At 49.2% G+C, this 26,504-nt stretch overlaps 2 protein-coding genes across 6 annotated transcripts; one reads left to right on the top strand and one right to left on the bottom strand.

Annotated features, from left to right (window-relative positions):
• Positions 1 to 1,928: 1,928 nt before the first annotated feature.
• On the top strand, positions 1,929 to 26,504 carry METTL22 (methyltransferase 22, Kin17 lysine). Of its 5 annotated transcripts, none has more exons than XM_032144851.2 (11): positions 1,929 to 1,994; positions 5,720 to 6,021; positions 9,302 to 9,682; positions 15,573 to 15,613; positions 15,700 to 15,844; positions 19,644 to 19,715; positions 21,477 to 21,530; positions 22,470 to 22,550; positions 22,806 to 22,908; positions 24,837 to 25,005; positions 26,386 to 26,504. In XM_032144851.2, the coding sequence occupies exons 2-11, from the start codon at positions 5,889 to 5,891 to the stop codon at positions 26,419 to 26,421; spliced, it is 1,215 nt and encodes a 404-aa protein (XP_032000742.1). In that variant the 5' UTR covers positions 1,929 to 1,994; positions 5,720 to 5,888; the 3' UTR covers positions 26,422 to 26,504. The 5 variants fall into 5 exon arrangements, with proteins under 5 accessions (XP_032000742.1, XP_058290005.1, XP_058290007.1 ...); XM_058434022.1 differs by having other exon boundaries at positions 25,739 to 26,504; XM_058434024.1 differs by lacking the exon at positions 24,837 to 25,005.
• On the bottom strand, positions 7,024 to 8,759 carry LOC116462694 (small ribosomal subunit protein eS27-like). The gene is made up of 2 exons (XM_058434235.1): positions 8,751 to 8,759; positions 7,024 to 7,294 (listed from the first exon to the last, which is right to left on the bottom strand). The coding sequence occupies exons 1-2, from the start codon at positions 8,757 to 8,759 to the stop codon at positions 7,040 to 7,042; spliced, it is 264 nt and encodes an 87-aa protein (XP_058290218.1). The 3' UTR covers positions 7,024 to 7,039.

Here is a 26,504-nt window from a genome sequence, read left to right as displayed (position 1 = left end):
CATGGGGTGGCTGATAAACACATTCATTTCTCATGGTTCTAGGAGCTGGAAAGTCCAAAATCAAGGCACTGACAGATTCTGTGTCCAATTCTTGGTCATAGATGGCTGTCTTTTTGTTGTATCTTCACATGACAGAAGGAGTGAGGCAGCTCTTTGGGGCCTCTTTTGTAGGGGCACTAATCCCCTATAAAAGATTATAGGTTTGACAAGAGGAGGAATGTGATCTTTTGATTTTTAAGGGTCATTCCCGCTGGTTTAAATTTGAAGACAAAACTCCCAAGGGTGTGAACAATGCCTTCCTAGTTCCCTCCCCACCACCCAACATCCTCTGGGGATAAATAAGAGAACCCTCAGTGAACTAGAGAGAAAACTATGAATAGACTCTGGTCCCAAGACACCCAACTGGCTCTCTGTGTACTGTCCTGGGGGATTTCAGGAAACACAATCTGTTTCTTAAAAAAAAAATAAAAAAATTCTTATTTGTGTCGCTTAGTCACCCTGTCAACTCTCCACGTTTTATCATCAGTAACCATGAAATTGATGTCGATTTAATTCTGTTTTGAAAAGAGGAAAAAAAAAAGTAATTTTGATAAAGGTTGCCAGCTGAGGCCATGTGTGTGCGTGTGTGTATATGTGAGCACACAGGGATATAGATTTTACGTATGTGGACTTTACATATGTTCCTGTGTGTATATTTGTGTGTTCACTGACATGTCTGAGAGTGAGCACCACTGTGTGTGTCTGGGCATGTCTGTGAACACATCAGTGTATATCCCAGGCAGCTCCGCATCTCATGCACAATAAAATCCAAAGTTCTTACAATGTCACAAAAGTTCTAACCCTGGCTACCCATGTATCCTCGTTTCCTCCAGCCCATCCCCTGGCTTACTCCACTGTAGCCAGGCTGACTTCCATGATGTCACTGAATACACAGGTTGAGAAAAGGGCCAATATCATTGACTGTACTTTTTCTAAAAATGCAGTGACTAAGGCAAGAGACGTGAGAATCTGTGCTCTATCCTGCTCATCCTCTTCAGGGGATTCTTCGGAGGGCTGTGCTCAGTCACCGACTCAGAGGCTTTCTGAAATTCTGCAGGCAAGAAAAAATGAGCAAACATGGAGTCTTGTGTTTGCCACTCTGTCTCAGCCCCTTAGTGTTGGAAACTTGATGAGCATATGAATTAACGAAATCACTGCCACCTATTAATAATAACGAGTACTGGCTGGGCGTGGTAGCTCATACTGTAATTTATAAGCTTTAGGAGGCTGAAGCAGGAGGACTGCTTGAAGCCAGGAGTTTAAGACCAGCCTGGGCAACATAACAAGATACGGTCTCTACAAAAAAAAAAATAGTGCCACACAACTGTAGTCCCAGCTACTAGAGAGGCTGAAACAGGATTCCTTAAGCCCAGGAGTTCAAGGCTGCAGTGAGCTAAAATTGCGACGGTGTACTCCAGCCTGGGTGACAGAGCAAGACCATCTCATATATATAAATAAATAAATAAATAAATAAATAAATAAATAAATAAATAAATAAATAAATAAATAAATAAATAAGTACTAAGGGCATGGATGACGGTAACACCCGTGATAATAAATGCAGCAGCATGCTAGTTAAATAGCACAGGCTCTGATCCCACACCCCGGGTTCGAATCCAGGCTTTACCACTTAGTAGCTGGGCGAGTTATTTAACTCCTATTTAACTCTTTTAGAGGAATGAGTTTAGCCACCCATGTGCAGAGATGACCCCACCTAGGCAGCTCCCCCGCAGCAAACACGCCCCGCCCGCGACCAGAGCGAAGGCTACAGGTGTCCGACGGCAACCTCCGGACGCATGCGCGGCCCGGCCAGGTAGGTGGAGCCGCGGTGCGCTGCGGGCGGATGGTCGCACGCGGGGGCGGGGCCGCGCCTGCGCAGACTGCCTGTTATGGCGGCCGCCTAAGTCCCACCGCGACGGGTGTCGGATGGGACCCCAGCCTGGGCCCTGCGGCGGGTAAGTGCCTGGGAGAGGCGGCGGGATAGGGTAGGGTGCAGGGAACCTCCTGGCGCCGAGCCTGACTTTGAAATCCGAGCTTCCCCAGATCTGAGGCTCAGATCCCTAAGGTCCGACCCCACTCTTAGTCTCAGTTTCCCCTTCTAAACACGGGTGTTGGGGAAAGAAGTCCACGTCCTCACCTGGGTTTCCGTCCTGGGTCCAGGCACCTCTCCTTCGGTTCCAGATTAGGAAGGGAGGGCAGTGCCCGACCAGTGACTGTTTTTTGAGAGGGTAATAGTTAACCCACAAGGGTGGCGTCAGGAAGGCGACAAGACAAAGAGGACGAGTAGCCCCACGGGGGACGTCCGCGGAGCCCCTCACTACCACTCTATGCGCCGTGGCCAGGCCACGTCTTTGCTGCCCCCAACCTGGGCCTTCACACCCTGCCCTCCTCCAGCTCCTGGCCTAAATCGTCATGGGATCGCGCCAAATTCCTGATTGTTGAGTGAGTTGCAGTTATCAGAAAGAAAGATGAGGAGGGAAGTTATTTCAACACCGTGATCCCAGCACACTGCTTATTTGGGACAACTGACTGGGGACCTATAGGAGAAGAAAGCTGGTAGCGTCTCAGTCTAGCCCCCACAGCCTTAGAAGAGCCAAAAACACGTTAGCTCCTGCTGCAGGGATGAACCTGCAGCCGTATGGAGAGGCGGTGGGGCAGGTCCCCATCTGCAACCTGGGTCTCCTTTCTCAGCTCTGCCCAGTGAACAGAGGAGCCCGAAGCCCATACAGACCCTGCATTCCCGGAGGGAGACTTTTCCTGGCTAGAGAAACTGTTACGTTTTTTCTTTCTTCCCAGCATTCACTTTAATCATTATTATATTGCTATAATGATAGTACTTACTATTGTTGCTTATTGAACGTTTACTATATGTCGCAAGCCTGAAAAGTGATAATTGTCTCATATACTCCTCTGAGTATATGAGGGCCTGAGATAGGTTCAAGAGGGCCTCCTTATTCCCAGATAGCTGATTCTAGGGAAAGCCACTTAAAGGGAATCTCCTTCATCTGGGACTTACATTGCAGCGTACATTTCTTGGGAAGCCTGGTTGGATTGAATTTAAAAATGGAAAATTCAACTAGAGATTAAGAATTTGAGTTTCTTTTTTATCTATACTTAAAATTTGGTGTGTAATATTATGCTCACTTTTAGAAAAAGCAAAGAACATTGATTTTTCTGGGATGTAAGTTTTCCAACAAAATTGCACTATAGGCCATGCGTGGTGGCTCACGCCTGTAATCCCAGCACTTTGGGAGGCCAAGATAGATGGATCACCTTAGGTCAGGAGTTCAAGACTAGCCTGGCCAACATGGCAAAACCCCATCTCTACTAAAAATACAAAAATTAACTGAGCATTGTGGTGCATGCCTGTAGTCCCAGTTACTCGGGACACTGAGGTAGGATCACTTGAGCCCAGGAGGTGGAGGTTGTAGTGAGCCGAGATGGCACCACTGCACTCTAGCCTGGGCAACAGAGTGAGACTCTGTCTCAGAAAAAAAAAAAAAAAATGCGCTATGGCCAAAAAAGAAACGGCATCCTTTGGTTCACTTTTGATTTTTACAGCAATATTAGAGAGGATCTTCCCCACCCCCTTCAAAAAAAACTATATGTGAAAGTCCTCAGTTTTCCCCCAGGACATCTCTAAGTCCTGAGAGAGCTTGATCTGCCTTTGAAATGAGTGGTAGGTATAAGCTGTATTTTCTCTTCTGGAATCTGGTCTGGTTTTGCCAGTCCCATTGATTAAGAGTGTTCGCCTTCAGGTCCAGCATATCTCCATCACTTTCAATGACACCATGAAATTCTGCATTGATTTGCCAGATTCGCAGACTTTCTTCAGAACCCACTTGCATTTTGATGGCTTTGAGTAGGAAAGCTAGCCTGGAGACGAATAAGGAATCATCTTTTTCCTAAAAATTTTTTTGTTGGGACAGCTTTTGCTGCTCCATAGCAAGCACTTAAATGTAGGAACTCCAGCAGTGTACTGGGATCATTAGGGCGGCGTGAGTCATGATGACCTCATTTTGCAGTTGAAGAAATGGGGGCCCTGGAGATTTCATGACATCTACCCAGGTAGGAACAGCTCCTGTAGGCAGTCAGGGGTTACAGGCAGGTTTGGATCAAATACCTGAAACCAACCCCAGGACAAGGAGGTTGCTGGTGTTCTATTAACACCTACTGTGAGCCAAGGACTGTGCTCAGCACTTTACCCACCCAGTAACACTGCATGAGATTGTGGCTGAAGAAAGACATGCAGAGAGGTGAAGTGATTTTCCTGAGATCCCATGGCTAGAAGGTGAGAGACCAGGGATCCCCACCTGGTCTGTCCAGCTTCAAAGCCCATCAGACTACTGCTGTTTGATGATGCTTTTTGATGAGGTGAAACAGTTGCAGGGAGGTCCCCCCTGTTTTTGACCACTTTGCCTCAGCCATAGTTTTCCAAGTTTTAGTTATTAATGTATCACCTGCATAATTTCTCCATATCTGTGTATCACCAGTGTAGTGACTTCCTTATTACTTTTCCTTTAAATCCACTCACTCTTTTTTTTTTTTCTTTTTTTTTTTAATTTCTTTTTGAGACAGGGTCTTGCTCTGCCACCCAGCCTGGAGTGCAGAGTGCAGTGATGCATTCTTGGCTCACTGCAACCCCCGCCTTTTGGTGTCAAGTGATCCTCCCACCTCAGCCTCCCAAGTAGCTGGGACTACCAGTGCGCGCCGCGCCACCACACCCAGCTAATTCCACTCACCTTTTTAAATTCAGTAGCAGGGCTTTAAGCCAGGCTTGATGGCTCACGCCTGTAATCCCAGCACTTTGGGAAGCTGAGGTGGGAGGATAGCTTGAGCCCAAGAATTTGAGACCAGCCTGGGAAACATAGTGAGACCCTTGTCTCTACAAAAAAAAAAATTTTAATGCCAAGCTTGGTGGCATAGCTATAGTCCTAACTACTAAGGAGGTTGAGGCAGGAGGATCGCGTGAAGTTTGAGGCTGCAGTGAGCCATGATTGTACCACTGCCCTCCAGCCTGGGCAACAGAGCAAGCCCCTCTCTCTAAAAAGAAATGTTTAAAAATAAAACTTTGTTTAAAATAGGAAAGCTTTATAACAACAAATGATATGGGGACAGTTGATAACAGCTTCTAGAATTAAAAAGAGAGAGTAAAGGGCCATAACAACTAAATGCAAAGTGCAGATTGTGATTGGATACTGGTTTGGGGGGGAAAAAATCCTCAAAGACCTTTGGGAGACAGATGGAGGAAATTGACTTTAATGCTATTAGGGAATTATTAATTAACTTAGATTTGCTAATGGTCTTATGATTATATAGGGAAATGCTCTTAGGGGATAGACATTAAATAATTTAGGGACAAAATGTCTTGATGTCTGCAATGTACTCTCAGCTCCAGGAGAAGAAACCGGAGAGGGCAGGCACATGTGGCAAAATGGTGACGATCATTGAATCTAAGCAGTAGTTCTATGGTTATGATATTCCCCTGTATCCTTACTGTTTGAAATTTATTTGTAGTAAGTTGAAAAAAAAGGGAAAGGAAACTTTATAAATGGAAATTCATATCCCTTGCTATAAAGAAAAGGTTACTATGAAAATGAATATAATGAATATATGAATGAATATAAAATGAATATAATGAGTGAAATGAATATAAACAAAATAACACATTAATTTCCAGCTGGATTCTCTTCCCTGGCCGAGTCTCTGAGAACTTCCCCCAGGGTGATGCAAAGGTACTGGCTACCAGCTTGGGCCTGTCTGCAGTATCTCCTCCGGGACCTGCGATGCTGAGGACCCATCTCACCTCTGAGGGGCTCCTGTCCTAGGCCTAAGGTGGAGCCTGGGCCATGATACAGCTGGCTCCTGCCGCAGCCATGGACGAGGTCACCTTTAGAAGTGACACTGTGCTGTCAGACGTCCACCTCTATACCCCGAACCATAGACACCTCATGGTACGGCTGAACAGCGTGGGGCAGCCAGGTAAGGTCCTGGACCCAGGTGCCCTGCGGATCCTATTTTGTTTTCTGCTTTCTCATATTCATCTTTTTGTGGATAATATTGGGAAGACTGGATTACGTAACTGTTATCCTCAGACCACTTCTTAAGTGCCCGTTTTTTCTTTATGATTTTTAAAAAACCCTGTACTCTGCAATTTTTGTGTGTGGGGGTTTGTTTTGCTTTTGTTTTTGCGTTTTTTAAAGACAATCTCACTCTGTCACCCAGTCTGGAATGCAGTGGCACAGTCATGGCTCACTGCAGCCTCAGACTCCTGGACTCAAGTGATCCTTCTTCCTCTGCCTCCAGAGTAGCTGGGACTACAGGCTCACATCACCACACCTGGCTGGTTTTTATTTTGTAGAGATGGAGTCTTGCTAGCCCAGGCTGGTTTTGAACTCCAGGCCTGAAGCAACCCTCCCACCTTAGCCTCTTGAGTCCCTGGGATTACAGGCAAGCTGCTGCCCCACCACTTTCATTAAGCAAACTCCTGTGGTTTCCTGAGCACCTATTGTGCGCCTGACCCAGGACTTGATGCTGAGAATGCAGATATGAATGAGCCAGACTTTGCTGTCAGCAAGCCCATGGTCCAGTGGGGAGACAAAGTGCTGGGGCTCCATCTGTCCTCTGCTCTTTTTTTTTCTGAGACAGAATCTCGCTCTGTCACCCAGCAGGTAGTGCAGTGGCGCGACCTCGGCTCACTGCAACCTCCGCCTCCCGGGTTCACGCAACTCTCCTGCCTCAGCCTCCCTAGTAGCTGGGATTACAGGCACCTGCCACCACGCCCAGCTAATTTTTGTATTTTTAGTACAGACAGGGTTTCACCATGTTGGTCAGGCTGGTCTTGAACTTCTGACCTCAGGTGATCCTCCCACCGCAGCCTCCTAAAGTGCTGGGATTACAGGCGTGAACCACCGCATCCAGCGCTGTCCTGTACTTTCTTTTTTTTATCCATAATGTCTTTATTGAGATGGTTTCCCACTCATCTTGATTCAGAGTGCTTTTAGTGCTGCTTCCTCCTGAAGGAACATCCTTCCATAAGCCTTACTTTTCCTCCTGTAGGCTGGCAGAGGACAGTGGAGCAGCCAACACATGAAACTACCGTTTGTGCATGGCTAAACACCGTGGTGATATTATAGCATCCTGGGCATTTCACATCCATGAAGTAGGAATTGGGGCTCTGCACCAGGCGTTTCTTCTTGTGTTTCCTCTTCTCTTCTGGAGAGGGATGAAAGAGATCCTTTGCGAGAGGCGTGTACTCATGTGGGTAGGTCGTCACCACCGGAAAGGCTACTCTTTTTTTTTTTTTTTTTTTTTTTTTTGAGGCACGGTCTTGCTCTGTCGCCCAGGCTGGAGTGCAGTGGCGCCATCTCGGCTCACTGCAAGCTCTGCCTCCCGGGTTCACGCCATCCTCCTGCCTCAGCCTCCCAAGTAGCTGGGACTACAGGCGCCCGCCACCACGCCCGGCTAATTTTTTTGTATTTTTGGTAGAGACGGGGTTTCACCGTGTTAACCAGGATGGTCTGTATCTCCTGACCTCGTGATCCGCCCGCCTCAGCCTCCCAAAGTGTCCTTTACTCTTTATCCCCACTCCCTTTACCCTAGTCCAGCCGCCTCCGTTGCTTGCCTGGCTGCCTCTGTCTTCTCCCACTGAGTTCACTGCTGCTCACCCTCCCCACTTGTCTCTGCAGCAGCCCAGGACATCTTTTGAAAATGCAGATCAAATCACAGCACTTCCTGAGTTAGACCTCCAGTGGCTTTCCATTGCTCTCAGAATGACATCCAGGTTCCTCAGCTTGGTCTGTGAGGCCAGCCTGACCCAGCCTCTGCTTGTGTGCCTACCCTTATGTCACTCTCTCTTGCTCTTCTGTGGCCACTGTCAGCTTCTTTCTGTCCGTCAAACACGGGGAGGGCAGTGAAGCAACCATAAGATACAAGGCCAGGGAGAAAACACCTGCTTTCCTCCCCTCCTGGCTCCTCAAGTATCATATCCACAGACAGCCCCTCCCTGGCCACTCTCCCTAACTCCAGCTACCCTGTATTAGCTTGTTCTGGTGTGATTATTAATAATTCCCATTGCCCTCCTGCCCTAATTTGGATGGTACATTTTACCAGGGGTATACAAACTACAGCCTGTGAGCCAAATCTGGCCTGTAGCTATTTTTATAAAGAGTTTTATGAAGCCACACCCATGCCCATTCATTTACGTGTTTTTACAGCTGTTTTTGTGCTATAACGGCAGAGTTGAGGAGTTGCAACAAAGATCACAGGGCCCACAAAGCTTGAAAATAGAAACATTTTATGAGACAGGGTCTCATTCTGTCACCCAAGCTGGAGTGCAGTGGTGCAGTTTTGAGTCACTACAGCCTTGACCTCCCCAGGCTCAGGTGATCCTCCCACCTCAGCCTCCCAAGTAGCTGGGACTATAGGCACATGCCACCATACCCAGATAATTTTTTTGTAGAGAAGGGGATTTACCATGTTGCCCAGGCTGGTCAAATTCCTGGACTCAAGAAATCTTCCTGTCCTGGCCTCCCAAAGTGCTGGAATTACAGGTGTAAGCCACTGTGCCCAGCCAAAAAACTTTTTCATCTAACCTGTTATAGGAAAAGTTTGCTCACCCCTGCCTTATATGGTTGCCACATCTGTGTCATACAGAATGCAGTTTTACTATATTCCTGGTAATTAACACAGCCTGTAATTATCTTGTTTACTTGCTTCATGTTTGTTCCCCGACTGCACTCCTAAAATATAAGGCCCTAACATACCAAATCCTGCTTTGTACCCCCCAGCACCTAACATGGTACTTGGCACATAGTGTTCGGTGATGAATGGATGGATGATCAGACAGAGCCAAAAACCGGCATAAACCCAGGATGCTATGGGAGCTTAGAGGAGAGGCCCCTGAGCTCATTCCTAAAAGTTGTGTGACCTTGGTCACTCCTCTAAGCCTCAGTTTCTGGGTCTGTACAATAAAGCTGATAATGCTATCTTCACAGCAGTTGTGGAGATTGAATGAGATGATATGAGCCAAGTGCCTCATAGATTCTCATGAAATGGTGGCTGCTGTTGGTGGTGGCCCCAGCCTTCCGGCTGGTGGTGGTCACAGCTGAATCAAGTGGGCCTTTTCTGCTGGCATTAGTATATCTCTACCTGGCCTTTAAAAATCTTTCCTATTGGTAATCAGATATTCTCAAAGAAGAAGAGGAAGGTGAAAAAGAAAACATCTTGGAATTCTCATTTTGCGTTTTGTCTTGCCTTTCAGTTTTCCTGTCCCAATTCAAGATTCTATGGAGCCAAGACTCTTGGACAGATTCAGGGGCCAAGGGTGGCGATCACAGAGATGTTCACACAAAGGAGCCTCCTTCTGCCAAGACAGGCAGCACGGGGTCCCCTCCAGGAAGTGGCCACAGTAATGAGGGTTTCTCCCTCCAGGCCGGGACTGACACCACTGGCCAAGAAGTGGCTGAAGCTCAGCTGGATGAGGATGGGGATTTGGACGTGGTGAGAAGACCACGAGCCGCCTCTGATCCCAACCCAGCAGGGCCTCCGAGAGACAAGGTACATCCCATGATTCTAGCACAGGAAGAAGACGACGTCCTGGGAGAGGAAGCACAAGGCAGCCCGCACGATATCATCAGAATAGGTAAATAGAGGTGTGATGTGGCCCACCTGTCACCAAGGCAACTCTGCAATGTCACTGCTCAGCCCTCAGTATGATCTGAGCGTGGACTCTGCAGGTCCAGGCAGCACAGGTTATGAGAACCAGCTCGGGTGAGACTGGGGAACCTCTCCACAACCCGTCACTCCTGCCCGGCTCACCCCACTACAGCCTCACCCTGTGTGCTTTTCTTCTCTGTGCTGTGCCTCCTTCCTAGAGTGCTCGCCCCCAGCCTCTGCTCCCTTAACATGTTCCCCATTGCTGTACAGTTTCCAGCTCAGCCACACCTCCTCCAGGAAGCCTCCCTGCTGCTGCCTCCCACATCTGTGCTCCAGCTCTAACTCATCGTGTTGGGGGTGTGGGACAGGCTTGGCCTGGCTGGGCAGGCGGTAGGGAGCCATAGGCGGTTCTGGAGCTGGAGTGTGGCAGAGGGAGAGGGATGTAAATGAAAATGCATGGGGCGTGGACCAGTCAGATGGACGGGGAGCTGGGAGCTAGAAGCCAGGTAAGAAAGGGGAGGTGATGACGTGGTGGGAAAAATGGGACAGTTGAGAGGTTTGGACAGATACTCAGAGGTAGGATCAAAGAGGAACTGCTACCCAGGTATGGGGGCAGAGCAGAGGGGTTTTGGTAACCCTAGGATTTGAAATCTAGGGACCTGGCACTCTAGAAACACCGGGAGCAGTAGGGAGCTGGGCCAGGAAGTGATTGGTGCTGGTTAAGCACCTATTGTGTTTTAGATATCTTCACTAGTATTGAGTGGCCTAGTCTGCACAGCCCCGCCTGAAGGGGTGCACGGATGAGGAAGTGACAGGCCTAGTGCCATGCAGCTTGGTGATGGTGAGCAAGCTTCGAATCCATGCAGTGTCCACACCAGGGCTTTGCCTCCCCCTGGTGCTGCTCATTTGGGGAGCGGAGCTGTGATTTGAAGCCATTCATTGAGATCCGGGGTCCCTGGTGGTGTCTGAGTTCCCAGGGAAAGGCCTCCCCAAGCACTGGCCTTGGTCAGAGAATGGGGGTCAGTGGGTCACTCTCAAAAACAGACAAAACAGCAGCTCTGTATCTATCTGCTCAGCAAACAGTTACTAAGCGCCTGCACGGTGGTACCAGGCAGCCTGTGTTCTAGACTGTCCCAGAGAGGGCAACGTGGAACTCAACGCCAGAACCCAGTTCCATGTATGCCATGAGTGACCTCTGCCCTCATGGCCTCTGCAGATAGGGATGAGTATTCCCATTTCACAGAGGAAGAGACTGAGGCTCAATGAGGTTGAGGAACTTGCCTGGGGTCACACAGCTAGTCAGTGGCAGAGCTGAGACTTGTACCCAGGTCTGTCTGATGCCACAACCTGCGATCTCATTCCACATCATGGGGGCAGAGCATTCGAAAGAGGCTTGGAAAGTCCTGCTTCTCAGGGGGGCTGAGGATGGCTCATTTCCCTCTGAGCTCTCACTGTTACTAGCCTCGCCGAGCTGGGGAGCAAACCTGTCAGTTACTCCACAGTGAATGTTGTGTCTGTAGTGAATGTTCTGGGAATTTACCATCGTATGAGCTAAGAACAAAGTCCCTCGGGAAGGGGCCGGCCTGTGACCAGCTTCCCCGCCTGCCCTGTTGCGGTGACCTCATGGTGAGGCCCCCTTGTCTGTATACCTGGAAGTTCACTTTTTCAGCTCTCAGTCGCTCGCTACTTGCCCTGAGGGAGGAGAGTGGAAAGGTAGCTAATGCATGAACCTAGGTAGTAACTCGTGATTATTTCAAACTGGCTAGAGCACTTTCATCTGCAAAACTTGATCTAATCCTGCCGGGCTGGATTTTGAGCCCAGCTCCATCTTCACAAGCCAGGTGACCAGAGACGAATGTCTTACCCACTCAGAACCACGTGATCAGGGGAACCACTGTGCCTGGGTTTTAGTGATAATTTATTGAAACATGCCCAGTGAGTGCCAGGAGCAGGGCCTGGCACAGAGTGGATGGTAAGCAGACGTCATTCTCCTTACAACCCTTTTCCTCTGACCCATAAATCAACCCCTTTTTTTCAAGTTATAGACCCATTTGAGAAACTCGTTTTTCTAAAGAAAAAGAAAAGAAAAATAGGTGTTTTCTTAACTATTCCAAGGGATTGACAAAACCTTAAAAAGTTTATCAAGGGATCTGCCAGGAATCCAGAGACCCAGGATTCAGAAGAAATTATGTTCAATTTCCCCATTGTAGAAATAAAGTGAGACCCCAAGAGAACTCGAGAGAGGCAGGGCTAGAACTCAGGCCGTCAGATTCTGAGTCCCGTGCCTTCCTGCTGGAGAATCGGGCAAGTCACTTAGCCTCTCTGAGCTCAGTTTCCTTGTCTGTACAAGGGGTACAACTTCCTCCAGTTGTAAGGAATTCAGAGAGATGGCACATACAAAGCTCTTAGCATAGTGCCTAGCACGGATTCAATGTTCCATAAATGTGAGCCTCTGTCCTGGGGACTGGTCCAAGCTGGCAGGAGGGAGACTGGCTGACGAAGAGTCTAGGTTCCTGCAGGTCTGGAGACCCAGTTTGCAAATGAGGTAAGACATAATTCTAGAATCTGGTAAGGAGAGGTGAGATTCTAACACTGTCTCATCCCATTGCTAGCCCTAGAGTTTCTCATGGGGATAGTTCCTCAGGCTGGCCTTGTATGTACTCATGATACCTTTGGAATTATTTAAATATAAGCTCTGACTTTTCACAGGAGTGGGAGCCACAAGATGGCCCTGGATAGGGAGGTCCCCACGTCACCTGGGCTTCCACCCCTAGACTGTGAATCCTCCTTCCTCACCCTAACGCAGCCACCTGGACCGGGCCCGGCCCAGGGCAGACATACTGGGCATTTGTTGTGATCTCTGACTATCCTGATGAGTCATGAAGAAGCATATTTACCCATTCGAACACTAGCAAGTGCCTGAAACAGGGCAGGGATCAGGTAGACCTCGGAATCTCTGCACTCCGGACTCAAGGATGTCAGACACAAGAAAGAAGAGTGCCCTTGAGGTCGGCCACACTTGGCTTCCTGGGGAATTCCTTCTGGCTTTTTCCATCTGGCCCCAGGGAGTCGCACAGCATCCACTTCTACCTTTGATCCATCCCTGAGCCTCTCGTTCTCTCCCTTGTCAATTTGCCCTGGTGTTTTCTCGTGTCATCAGCATCAGCAGAAAGCACATCTTAGGTCAGTTTTTGGTCAGACTCCCAAATGACTTCATTTTAAATCCTCTTTTGTTTCTATTTGGCTTTAGAAAAACATGGGTCTCACTTTGCACTTTGTTACCCAGGCTGGTCTCAAACTCCTGGCTTCAGGCGATCCTCCCGCCTTAGCCGTCGAAAGTGTTGGGATTATAGGTGTGAGCCACTGTACCCGGCCATCTCGACACATTTTGATCTAATTAGATGTTTTTTTCTCAGACTATGGCCCTGGGCTGGTCATGTCCCCCTTCTGGGCTTCAGTGACCTCTACCTGTGCAAGGGCTGGGGGCCTTGACCACCTCAGTGGTTCTCAGATGTTTGCCGAGCCTGTGCTTTCTCAGAAGCGCTGTCTCGTTAAACACTGTTACAGCCTTAGAAATGAGGGATGAGGCTACTTCTGCATTTTGCAGAAGAGGGAACTGTGGCTCTGTCTCCAAGAAGTTAAGTGACTTGTCACCCAGCTAGGAAATGACAAAACTGGGTTGTCATGCAGGTCTCTGACCTCAGAGTCCTCATTCTCCCTCAAGGGAAGCTGGCCACCTGTTGGGGACAGCTGGGAGGCAGAATTTATGTCCACGAGACTCCTGCAAGGAAGTGACCAATCACATAGGACTGAGATCGCTATGGGAAGGTTCCCCTGGCAGCAGGAACCCTTAGGACAGCTGGGGTTAGGGAGCACATGGCAAGGAGGAAGCTTTCCCAGGCCAACGGAGGGAGAGGAGAGGAGGCTATGAGCCATACCCAGGAGATGGCATGGGTGGGACTGGGGAAGAGGAACTGGGCAGGGACGCTGACACAGAGGGCCTGAGGCCGGGATGTAGACCACAGACACCCCTTCCCCTCCATGTACAAGCACACAAGCTTTCAGCCTGCCCAGCGAGTCCCTGTGCCTTTCATCCTGGGAGGCTCTGCCCCAGGCTTTTTAAACCATGTCCCTGGCATGGTTCAGATTCTACATCTCCCTTCCCCAAGCAGGCTGAAGAGCAGGGCACGGTGTCTCACACCTGTGATCCCACTTCGGAAGGCCAAAGCAGTGTATCACTTGAGCCCAGGCGTTTGACACCAGCCCTGGCAACATGCTGCGACCCTATCTCTACAAAAACTACAAAACTAAAAACATTTAGCCTGGCACGGAGGCACGCACCTGTAGCCCCAGCTACTCGAGAGGCTTAGGTGGTAGGGCCACTTGAGCATGGGAGGTTGGAGGCTGCAGTGAGCCTTGGCCGTGCCACAACACTAGCCTAGATGACAGAGTGAGACCCTGTCTCAAAACAGAGACAGAAAACTGCAGACGAGCTGACTTGGAACCCCGCATCTGCCACTCACCCTCTCTGTGATCACAGCCTGCTAACCTCCCCCAGCCACGTTTTCCTCATCCAGTAACACCCAAACCTGTCATTGGGCGATTTTGAAGATTAAATGAGAAAGCATTTAGCCCAGTGCCTCATGCAGAGAAGGTGCTTTTTTTTTCTATTAACTTCACAAACAGTAATGCTGAACCTCAGTCAGTGTCTTTCTCTGTAATATACGTGTGAGCCAATCAAGTAGAATCTCAGTGGCACCCCGGGCTGGCTCACAGAATGTGTCTGTCTAGTGGATGTTGGTTCAGTGAAGGAACTTGGCATCGGGTGGCTCAGCAGGTGTATTTCTGTTCCAGTTTCAAACCAGGTGACTACGTTTTAGGACATAGCAACCTGAAGCCCTTCTGAAAGGAACATGTTTCATTAAAAGTGACTTGTAAGCCACCATGTCCAATCTAGCCAATATGCTGGTGGACAATCCATTAGTCACTTTATTCAGAAATCAGATTCGAACTGCCCATAGGGCTGAAATCTTTGGCCAGATTTTCCCAGGAGGAGCTCTCAGAGAACAGTGGCCCAGGTGTCCAAGAGGACCCTACACAGTCAGTTTCTCTCCTGGTTTGGGGACAGACAGAGCGGTTGGCGATAGCTGTTACCATCTCACTTAAAAATACTTGAGCAAGTTATTTTCCCCCCTCAGGAGCTCTTAAGCAAGTTCTTACTTAACAACAAAAAATGTTTTGCTTCATTCCTTTTCTCTTTGATCTTATATTTCCATTCTCTTCTCCCATCCACCAGAATTTGATCCTATTAGGGTATGTTATAAATACAAAATACATTTTGCACTTATGCTACTTTTCAACATTTTTAAAAAGAATGTAAATTTAAACTTACTTTGTTAACTTCTAATGTAGAAGTATATTTCTAAGTATAAGAAAATAATGAAGTTAAGTATGTTTCTCAGTATAAGAAAATACTTTTGAATGAGTTGTGATTATTAGTAGTATATAAATAAATATATTATGATTGTAACTTTGCAATTATTGGTCATTAAAAAAGTAGTGCACTGCATGTGTGTGTAATTAAATTGGGCGAAAACCTAATTGTGACCCTCCCTAGCCTTGGGCTGTAGGGCAGAGATATCCAGTTACATGAAAGAGTGTGAGCCCCATTTCAAAAAGCTCCCGTCCTCTGAGTGGTGCTCAAAGTCGCCTCCCAGCCAGTAGCACAGCCTGTGTTTCTGCTGCTCTCTAGAACCCCTGATTCCAACCTCTGGCGCCCATCTGACCATGCTGGCGGTTGCCACACTCCTGTCTTGTGGTTTTCTGTCCATCCCCATTTCACAGTGGGCATTTCTCTTGGTTTCTGTCCCATCCAGAGCACACCATGGCCACGCCCCTGGAGGATGTTGGGAAGCAGGTGGGTAGGTCTTGTCCGCTTCCCGTGGCCCTGATGGGTCTCTGCAGAGCCTCATGCTGCTTGTCGCTCCTTGTCCTCCCCTCCAGGTGTGGCGGGGCGCCCTGCTCCTGGCGGACTACATCCTGTTCCGACAGGACCTCTTCCGAGGATGCACAGCGCTGGAGCTCGGGGCCGGCACAGGGCTCGCTAGCATCGTCGCAGCCACCGTGGCACGGACCGTTTATTGTACAGGTAATGAGGTGACATCTCAGGCTGCAGGGAAGTAGTCACCTTCACAAAGCGTGCACTGACTGTATAAAAAAAGAGGCAGAGGCACTGGAAACTGGATGTTAGCTGCTGTTGATTTTTCCATCCTGGTCGCCTGGCCCTCTCCACTCTCCATTTTTTCTCAGTGACATCAGAATGACCCAGCAATACCCACTCAGCAGCAGCAGCAACACCCAGTGGCTGTAAGGCCATTGAGCTTCAGGAGGTGCCTAGCGCCCCTGCTGGTACCTCTCTCCCCACCCCTGAGAAAGAGCAAATATCTCCAAAAACAGGAGGAATATACCCTTTTAGAAGGCTTTGAAAACAAGTTTATTATTTTTTTCCTGGGTATAGAAGCCTTGCCCATTCTTTGTAGGAGATTTTTAAAACAGTAAATAAAAATTACTCATAATTTTACAGTCCCTAGATTGAATCAACAATATGCAACTTAGGGGTCATCTCCCATGTGCCACTCGTTTCTAGATGTAGGAGGCCCTGCGGTGAATGGAGCTGACTAGGCACTGCCCTCAGGGTGCTTATGTTGTAAGAATCTCCTCCAAATGATAGCTGAAATCAAGCTGCAGCAGCACTGTATTCTGCTGAAAATGTTGAAAAACATTTTTTAAGAGCATTTTCTTTTTTAAATGTGTATATATTTAGGGGGTACAAGTTCGGGTTTCTGATGTGCAGCTATACTGCAGTGATGACGTCCGTCTGGGCTTTTAGTGGACCCACCACTCAAATAGTGAACATCGTACCCAATAGGGAAGCTTTAATCCCCCACCCCTCCCACCCTGTCACCTTCTGGAATCCCCAGTGTCTGTGTTTCCACTCAGTATGTCCATGTTTACCCATTGTTTAGCTCCCACTCATAAGTGAGAACATTTTAAGAGCATTTTCTCATGCCATTAAAAAATTATTATATAGGCCAGGTGTGGTGGCTCACATCTGTAATCCCAGCACTTTGGGAGGCTGAGGCAGGCAGATCACCTGAGGTCAGGAGTTTGAGAACAGCCAGGCCAACATGGTGAATCCCTGTCTGTACTAAAAATACAAAAATTAAACAGATGTGGTGGCGGTGGGCACCTGTAATCCCAGCTACTTGGGAGGCTTGAACCTGGGAGGCAGAGGTTGCAGTGAGGTGAGATTGCACCGCTGCACTCCAGTCTGGGCAACAGAGTGAGACTCTGTCTCAAAAAAAAAAAAAATACTTTATATATGACTTTTAATGACCAGATAATATTTCATCTTGTTTGTAACCCTTCTCCTATTGCTGGGCATTTTGGCCATTCCTGTGGGTTTTTGTTTTTTGTTTTTTGTTTTGCATTTGTCAGTTACGCTGTGATGAACATCTTTGTATATTGTCTAATAATTTGTCACCTAGGTTCCTAGGAGTGGGCGGTGTTAGTTACATTGCAATGAACATCTTTGTGTATCGTTGTCTAATAACCTGTCACTAGGTTCCTAGAAGTGGGTGAGACTATTCTTAAGCTTTTGATGAACATTACCAACTGATTTCTTTTTTAGTACTTAATTTTGAAATAATTTCATACTCATAAAGGAGTTGTTAAAATAATCCAGCAAGTGCCATATGCCCTTCCTGTGGCTCCCCAATGGTGACATCACACACAACCATAGTACAGTGATGAAAACCAGCCGGTGAAGTTAGCTAAACTCCTGATGTGCCAGAGTGCTTTCTTTAGAACAAATATACCAGTTTACAAGAGAGTAGTGAGCTCATCAAGTGAACATTGTTGTTATATTTTAAATCTTTTTATCTGCTGGACAGAAAGAGGTATCAGCTGATGTGGTTTACACCTCATTGCTTCCTAGTGAACGTTTCCTGGGACGGACTCTTGTTTCTGAGATAGGGAGGAAGAAGCTAGAGATCACCAGTCCCTGAGGCACAGTTTTCAAATATGCTGAGTTAACCACTGGTCAGGAGTCTGCAGTGCAGCCACGTTATTGGCTGCTTCTTGACAATGTCATGTAAATTTTCAGTGAGCGCTGCTCAGAGTTAAGCCGTCCAAGAGCTTTGCTTCGTGCCTGGTGCCTAATAGCAGGATATAAAGAAGGCTTATCCCTGAGAGAGATTTACTAGCATGGGGAAGAAAGCTTGCATTTAGATGCCATGTTGCAGTTGGAAAAGTCCTTTCAGATGCATCAGTGCCCGGCTGTAACTTCACTGTGACTCTGGGCAGAGCCCAGGGTTCCTATCTCTGTTGTCCAAATGGGCAGACTGAGGCTGGCCCAAGGTCATCCACAGCTGCTGACGAGACCCGAGGTCCTTGATGTGGACCTGCTGGCTCACAGGGCAGTGCCCTTGTCACGTGGTGGAATTTCAGATTGTGTTGCATGGAACAGAGCTCCCGTGAGCTGGTCAAGGGATGCTGGGGAGAACGCACTCAGGGCACCAGGGCTCCTACCCCACTCAGCCAGAGCTGTTCCTCTCTTACCTGTTTTATGGGTTAAAAGCTTTTGACAGAAACTGTCATAAAGGTTTAAAAACTGCTAAGCCTGGCCAGGCATGGTGGCTAATCCCTGTAATCCCAGCACTTTGATAGGCCAAGGCAGGTGGATCGCCTGAGGTCAGGAGTTTTGAGACCAGCTTGGCCAACATGGTGAAACCCCATCTGTACTAAAAATACAAAAAAAAAAAAAAAAAAAAATTAGCCAGGCTTGGTGGTGTGCGCCTATAATCCCAGCTACTTGGGAGGCTGAGGCAGGAGAATTGCTTGAACATGGGAGGTGGAGGTTGCAGTGAGCTGAGGTTGCAGTGAGCCGAGGTTGCACCACTGTACTTCAGCTTGGTCAACAAGTGCGAAACTCCGTTTCCAAAAAGCTGCTAAGCCCATCGTGTGCTGTGAGGTACATATCATCAGTATTCTCTTGGCCTAGGAGAAAGGGTAGATCCCTCCCTTCTGCGAGCAGGGAGCTCCTCCCATAGATGGTTCTGTGTGACCCCTGGGGTGCAGATGTTGGTCCCAGGGAGATTGCAGTTGATGGGCGGAGTCCACGCCCACAGTGGACCAAGCAAATATCATTAACAAGACATCCTGTACTTTCTACACATACATTCTTCTAATTAGAAATTTATGTTTGGTAAAGCACTGCTTCCCCCAGTGACGATTCACTGTACCACAAGTCAGTTCTTGAAATGAGAAATCCCAATTGTCAGAGTAGCAGGCGGCTGGGAGGGAGATCTGGGTGGCAGCAAAGTGAATCGCGCTCGAGAGAGTGGGCTCAGCCTGTTTGAATCTGCTCTGTGTTCTGATGAATCATAAGAAAACACCCTTCTGGAGCAGAAAACTGGTCCAGTCAGTTTTCCTAGGGTGTCAAAGGACGAGCCTAAATTTGGAGTTAGAAAAACCTGGATTCAAATCCCAACTCTTGCTCCCAATAGCTGCATGACTTTGCTCAAGTCAGTTAATCCGTGAAATGGGATTCATGATCCTGGCTCCTGGGTGGCTATAAACATGAAAAAGATGAACTAGGGAAGTGCATGCGTGTTCCATGTGCTCGGATGGTGTTGGGAGCTTGCACTCCTTCCCTCTGGAATGCACACTGTCTCTCCTCATCAGGATGAGAATCTCTTATTTAGGGAACAAGCCAATGAAGACAGCCTTAAGGTGAGCATATTTAATTTTGGCAGTAAGACACATAGGTTAAATGCTTCTCTAATTTCTGCAGTTGTGCTGTTGATAACAGCTCTCTCTAGGCAAAAACGTGGAGATAAAAGCATCGTAATGGCCGGCGCTGTATGGCTTGCCCTCTGTCATTCCAGATGTCGGTGCAGATCTCTTGGCCATGTGCCAGCGAAACATTGCCCTCAATAGCCACCTGGCTGCCGCTGGAGGTGAGGCCCAGGGGGTCTTCTGCCAGGGAGGGAGGTTTCTCTGTTGAGCAGGTAGGACAGACACCCAAGACCGTGACATTGGGAGGCAGGGCTCTGCCTGTGTCCCTTGCAGCAGGTGAGTAAAGGGAGCAGGCATCGTCTGGGCATCACAGAGCTTCAGAGCATTGAGGATGCTCCTTGGGTCACCTCCTCATTCCCAGATCCACTGGGTCATCCTACTCCAGCTGTTTCTCTCCCGGACACTGGCAGCGGCCCCTGAGCTGGTCTCCCCAGCTCCTAGTTGACCCGTCCAAGATGTCCTCATGAAACATCCAGAGTGCCCTTTCTCAGATGCAAGCCTGTCCTCTTCACTTGCTGCTGAAAACCTTCCAGGGGCGTCATCACCTGTGGGGTGAAGTCTGAGCTCCTTGAATTCCCAGGCCTCCCTGGCCCAGCCCCGGCCTGCTCTCCCTGCCTCCTCCTGACAGTGTCCCTTCCAGCCCTGCTTCCAGCATGGCCAGGACTCATTCACAGGCCAGTCCCTCTGCACACATGGGCCCCCGCCTCCATGTGCCTGGTTGTCTGCTCCCTGCACGGCCTGCAGGGATGAGTGTATGTGATGGGTGACGACAGATATGTCCTAACGAGGCTGTCGGTGCAGCCTTTCCTCCTCTGAGCAGCCCCCCAGGCTTCAGGGCCTTCAGTGGTTTCCTGTTGCTTTCTCATCTTCTTGGGGATCTGGCCCCTGTCTGTCTGCAGCCCCCACCCCCCCAGCCGATCTCAACGTCTTTCAGATCACTTTCCCTCAAGTCCTTTGCCCTTGCTCTTCCCTCCGCCTGAGTGCTCTGCCCTCCCTCCTCCTCCCAGCAAGTCCTCATCACACTCGGGGCTCCGGACCTCCAGATTTGAGGCCAGAGCCCCCAACAGACTCCAGGAACACCTTGCACGATTGCATTTTACCATCTGCTCATGTGACTAGTTATTGGTGTTTTCCATTCCCACCGGACTACAAGCTCTGTGGGTGCAGGTACCCTGTCTGCGTTTGCTCTCCGCTGTCACAATGTTTGTTGAGTGTTCAGCGTACAGTAGGCATTCAGCAGAGCTGGGAGGACGGAGGGAGCATGCTGGTGGAAGCTTTCCCTGACATCCGCTGTCTGACATGAGTTCCTCTCTCTCCCCCTGTGCATTTGCCTCATCCTTCTGACATCACCCAGCCGCACAGTCCTGCCGTTGTTGGTTAACCTGCCAGTCTCTCCTAGGGGGGCTGGTCTGCAAGGATAGGGAGCATGACTCTTAAATCTTTATTTTCCCTATGTGTGTCACAGTCCCTAACACATAGCACTCAAAAAATGCTGGAAGAATGGATGGATGAATGGAGGGAAGGGACAGAGGATGAATAATGGATGAGAAGGAGGGAAGGAGGATAACAAGGATGGGTGGGTGGGTGGGAGTGTAGAAGGATGGATAGATGGGTAGATGAGAGGATGGATGGGGGGATGGGTGGATGGATGGATGGATGGATGGATGGATAGATGGGAGGATGGATGGGAGGGAGGGAGGGGGGGAAGGAAGATGGGTGGGTGGGTGGATGGATGGATGGATGCCTGGCTGGCTGGCTGGCTGGCTGGCTGGCTGTAAAGATGGAAGGGCAGGAAGATGGATGGGTGAGAGCAAGGGTGGGTGGGTGGATAGATGGATCTTGGTATATAGTGTAAAAGTTTTATCTTTTTTTCCTGATTATGTTTAGAGTTTGGAAAGTTCTCTTTTTGTTTGTTTTTACAGGTGGTATAGTTAAGGTCAAACAACTAGACTGGCTGAGGGACGACCTCTGCACAGGTGTGTGTTTCTCTCAGACGTCCCCCAGTATGATTCAGTGATTCCTTTGTAAACCTCAGTGCCACTGGCTCTGTGGCCTTGACGGAGCTGTAGTCTCAGCTGCTGCCACAGTCCCATCGGCGCATGGCAGCTTCTGTCCATTGGCCGATGAGCATCAGCTGTCATGCTCCGAGCGCCTGCTGCATGCTGGGCACCTCATGTTCATTTTCTTCTCCAGGTGTTGTGGTTTCCCTGTGTGGTAGCATGGTAATCCCTAAATTATGAGTGCAGACTGCCCATGGGCACAGCTGATACACAGCAGGGTAGGGGCATGGACCCGAGTTTGTCAGACTCTGGGGCACAGACCATTTCCCAACAAACAGTGGTGCCAGGAAGCCCCCCGGGTAGGACAGTTTCCCGTATTTCTTACACAGACTACTTCAGACCTGGGTGCTTGCTCTTTCTTTGTATAAAGATGTCTTTTTTTTCCCCTGTCAGATGGCAGATGGGAAAAGTTATTCCTTGAGTACTGGTCACCTGCCTAGCACTTTGCGCACCGTAGGCCCTTTGACCCTCCCAGTAGTCCTGTGAGGAAGTAGTACTGTGCCCTTTCTGTGAGTGCGAAACTGAAGCCGTTTTCCTGGGCCACCCAGCAGGCAGATGGGGCAGATCACGTCCTGCAGTGGGCCACAGGCCAAGGCAGCAGGTGAGGCTGAAATCCGCCTGCTGCTCACTGGCTAGAGCAGACACTCAGCAGAAAAGGCACCTCTTCCACCGTGACTCTGCACCGGGCAGCAGTGGGCCTGAAGCAGGGAGTCTGGTCTGCCTGGCGGTGCCCACTGCACCAAGCTACCCCCAGCCCTGTTTCTTCTCTTGAAGTGCCTTTCGGTCAGTCCCAGTGAGAGTTGGTGGCCAGGAGAGAAGGCAATGGGCACAAAGCGTGCTTTTGTTCTTTCTTAGACCCCGAGGTCCCCTTCAGTTGGTCACAAGAGGAAATTTCTGACTTGTACGATCACACCACCATCCTGTTTGCAGCCGAAGGTAAGAAAATTTGTCCTTCGCCATACACGTCCTTTGTTGTAGCATGAAGTCAAATGCAGTCTCTCCTCACCTCCCCCCGGAGTTCAGTTTTAGAAGTGACTTTCCGGGAGGTGCCAGCACATCTGCAGTGTTAATTCTGGGAGCTGCTGCTGTTCCATGGTGATAAGCATTCTCTCTGTGCGGATTGCTCTGAAAAGTCGATTTCTCTAATATTTGCATGTTTTCCTCTAACGCTGGCCTTTTCGCTTCCCACAGTGTTTTACGACGACGACTTGACTGATGCTGTGTTTAAAACGCTCTCCCGACTCGCTCACAGATTGAAAAATGCCTGCACAGCCATACTGTCGGTGGAGAAGAGGTGAGCTTTGCGCCACGGGAACTGTGCTGACGTACCGAGTATCAGCGGAACTCTCACCTCCTAACTGTGTCCTTGTCAGTGTCATCATGATTGTTAGTGCCACTTATTGAGCACCTACTGTGTGCCAGGCCTGTGCTCATCCTTTATTTACGTTACTGCACTGAATGCATCCTAGCCCTGTGTGCAGGCGCTGCTGTCCCACTTTACTGATGAAGAGAGGAAGGCTGGGAAACATCAGGGGCCTTGCCCAGGGCACAGCTAGTTGGTGATAGACAAGGACTTGAATGCCGACTGTACTGGAACCTCAGCGCTTGGCCAGCACACACTGAGAGCTTCTCTTCCTGAACGTTCTCTCTGTAGTGCCGTCTGTCTCTTCAGCTCCCCCAGGTCTCTTTCTCTCGCTGAATCGACCAGCTCCTCACCCGACAGCCTCTCCCAGATATTTCCACTTGAATATCCTAAAATGTTAGGTTCCATTTATTGAGTGCCCACCTTGTGATAGCCTCACACATTCTCCTGCAATACTTAACAGTAGTCCACGGACCTCTTCACCCAGCAATTCAGCATCTGGAAATTCACACTCATGGTTGTATACAAAGCTGTATGTACTTGCATATTTATTGCAGTGTTACTTATACCAGTAATACCGAGGGCTTGCTTTGAGGCACACACTGAGCAATAGCAATGTACAGACGTCATTTGGATCCTGATTTCATAAACTGTAAAGGAAAAACATCAGGAAAGTTGGGAAAAGTTGAATATTGAATATTTGATGTTAAAGGGTGATTGTTAAACTTTAGTTGAAAAGGTCTCCATCTTTTTGAGACAAACTGACATTTCCAACTTCACAGAGGAAATGGGTTGGTGTCTGGCATTTGCTTTTTGATAACTCAGTGGGGGCAGGGGGCCCCGGAAAGAGCCAAGGTGGCAGAGTGGCTGAAAGTGGACAGTGGCTGAAGCTGGTAATGGGTTCATTAGACAGTTTTGTTTTTTGTTTTTTTTTTTTGAGGCAGAGTCTCGCCCTGTCGGCCCAGGCTGGAGTGTGATGGTGCGATCTTGGCTCAGCACAAGCTCCGCCTCCCGGGTTCACGCCATTCTCCTGTCTCAGCCTCCCGAGTAGCTGGGATTACAGGCATGCACCACCACACCTGGCTAATTTTTGTATTTTTAGTAGAAACGGGGTTTCACCATGTTGTCCAGGCTGGTCTCAAACTCCTGACCTCAGGTGATCTGCCCTCCTCAGCCTCCCACAGTGCTGGGATTACAAGTGGGAGCCACCACGCCCAGCATAGACTTTTCTTACTCCTGTTGCATGTCTGGAATTTTTCTTAATAAAAAAATTTGGAAAGAAAAGGGAAAAAGGCAAAGAGCTTTAATTTCAAGTGAAACCATCTTGTAGACTAAGGTTTTGAAAGGCAAGTGGCAGTGTTGGGAGACCTGTTTCTGAAGGTGCTCACTCTCCGAAATCTCTCAGACCCCAGCTTCCCGGCAGTTTTCTCTGTTTTCTGTGCTCCCGGAGTCCTCTGCACCGCCCCCTGCCACTGCCTCTCATTCATTCATTTCTCAGATAGTTATGCGCAGCTCCGGGCACCAGATTCTGTGCTGGGTGCAGGCAGGACCTGGAGGGCGTCCTCAAGTGTTGATCTGCAGGACTGTCTTGATCTTTCCAGCGGTGTCATTGTGGGCACGTGACCTCAGCTTTCTGAGCCTGTTTCCACATCTGTAAAGTGCTATCCACTTCCACCTCCTGGGCTGTCGTGCAGATGTAGGAAGGAATTGCACTCAAACACTCAGCAGGAGACAGGCGCTCAGTAAAAGCCCATCCAGGGGATATGAGATCAGTGAGGATTAGGAAAGCAGGTGGGCGGAAACAGCAAAACCCTTCTTGTTGATGATGGCAGTTTGTGTGTCCGGCTGGCTGGTTGCAGGCTCAACTTCACACTGAGACACTTGGACGTCACATGTGAAGCCTACGATCACTTCCGCTCCTGCTTGCATGCGCTGGAGCAGCTCGCAGATGGCAAGCTGCGCTTCGTGGTGGAGCCCGTGGAGGCTTCCTTCCCACAGCTCCTGGTTTACGAGCGCATCCAGCAGCTGGTAGGTCCAGGCCCCGAAGCGGGGTCGTTGGTTGCTTTATTGTGAAGCGGGTGACTCCGGGGCAAAGAGGTGATGAAGCAAGCCCTCCAAGCACAGGCTCCACCCTAGTCCTGCAGGGGGTGAAGCCTGCGTGCCTGGCACCATCTGTAGTGGAACCTGTTGGGGGAGCTACATCCTGTTCTTAGCGGCCACCATGTCTGCAGAGGGGCCTACGGGCGAACCTTAGCTTTTACTTTATAGCACATTTTCCCCCCGTGGACAGTTCAGACTGCAGAGGAGGCAAGACCGAGGCGGAGGTTGTTTGGGGAACAGGAAGTCAGTGGAGGGGAAGTTTGTGGGTTGCAGATCTTGGTGCAGGGGCCCTGCTGTGGTGGCCGCTGGACACATCTTCTTCACTGTGGAAGTATACCAGCCCCTCTCGGACTGAACTGGCCTTTCTCTTAACTGGAGTCCAAAGATTGAGAATTAACTTCTTTTGTTCTGTTTGCCTTTTGGCTGTGGCCTCCCTTTCTCTCTCTGTGGAGACCTGGGCCTAGTTCTAAGGAAAAAGGGAGGAAGAGGGAGTCACGAGGAGCTGCCACCCTCGCGCTCTGTCCCGCGTCCTGAGCAAGGGCAGCGTGGAATTCGTGTGGTTTTGTGTGCGAGGAGGATCTTGTATTTATTGCTCTGCCACTTCTGGGCAGCATTAAGAGTAGCGTCACATAACCAGGAACACGCATTTCTTACAAATCAGCAGCCCCAGTACATGATGCCTAAGGCGTCCCAAAAACACCGGGTATGGTGGCTCCCACCTGTAATCCCAGCACTCTGGAAGGCCAAGGTCGGAGGGTTGCTTGAAGCTAGGAGTTCGAGGCCAGCCTGGGCAACGCAGACCCCATCTCTACAAAAATTAAGAAAAAAAATTAGCCGCGCATGGTGGTGCACACCTGTGGTCCCAGCTACTCTGGAGGCTGAGGTGGGAGGATTGCTTGAGCCCAGAAGTGCAAGGCTTCAGCGAGCTGTGATGGTGCCACTGCACTCCAGCCTGGGCAACAGAGTGAGATCTTGTCTCTAAAATAAAATTGTATATAAAGATCTCCCCCAAAATGGACAGATTATGGCGACTCACTGCTATTCTGGTCTCTTCTGATTGTGTGACATCCTCTGATGCCCCTTCCGTTAATGCTGGGACTTCATCTATCCAGCCTCTCTGCCACAGTAAAACAGAACAGCCCAGAGCAACAAAGAAAGGAGGAAGCCGCCCACCGCTCCTGCCCCAGCTCGCCTGCCCCATGGCTGGCGTGTTTAACTACTCTCCTTGGTGAATCACTTTGCTTCATGAAATTGTGATGCCCTTGTATGTGCACTTCAGAAACCTGTTCTTTTCTCTGTTTGCTGCAGGAGCTCTGGAAGATCATCGCAGAACCAGTAACATGACCCATCGCCTCCACAAGGCGTGGCGTCTCGACTATTCTTAGAGTATATTTCTAGTGAAATTAGAAGCTCACCTAAGCAACGTA

Source organism: Hylobates moloch, unplaced genomic scaffold (genome assembly GCF_009828535.3).
Source record: "Hylobates moloch isolate HMO894 unplaced genomic scaffold, HMol_V3 SCAFFOLD_23, whole genome shotgun sequence".
NCBI lineage: Eukaryota > Metazoa > Chordata > Mammalia > Primates > Hylobatidae > Hylobates > Hylobates moloch.
The sequence above is the reverse complement of the archived record's forward strand: the minus strand, read 5'-3'. Positions and strand labels throughout refer to the sequence as shown.

Bases quoted from the DNA above. Each gene is read 5' to 3' on its own strand.
- METTL22 (XM_058434022.1), top strand. From the start codon at position 5,889: ATGATACAGCTGGCTCCTGCCGCAGCCATGGACGAGGTCACCTTTAGA. The intron at 9,683-15,572 runs GTAAATAGAGGT...TGTCCCATCCAG, and splicing joins GCACGATATCATCAGAATAG to AGCACACCATGGCCACGCCC. The intron at 22,551-22,805 runs GTAAGAAAATTT...CGCTTCCCACAG, and splicing joins CATCCTGTTTGCAGCCGAAG to TGTTTTACGACGACGACTTG.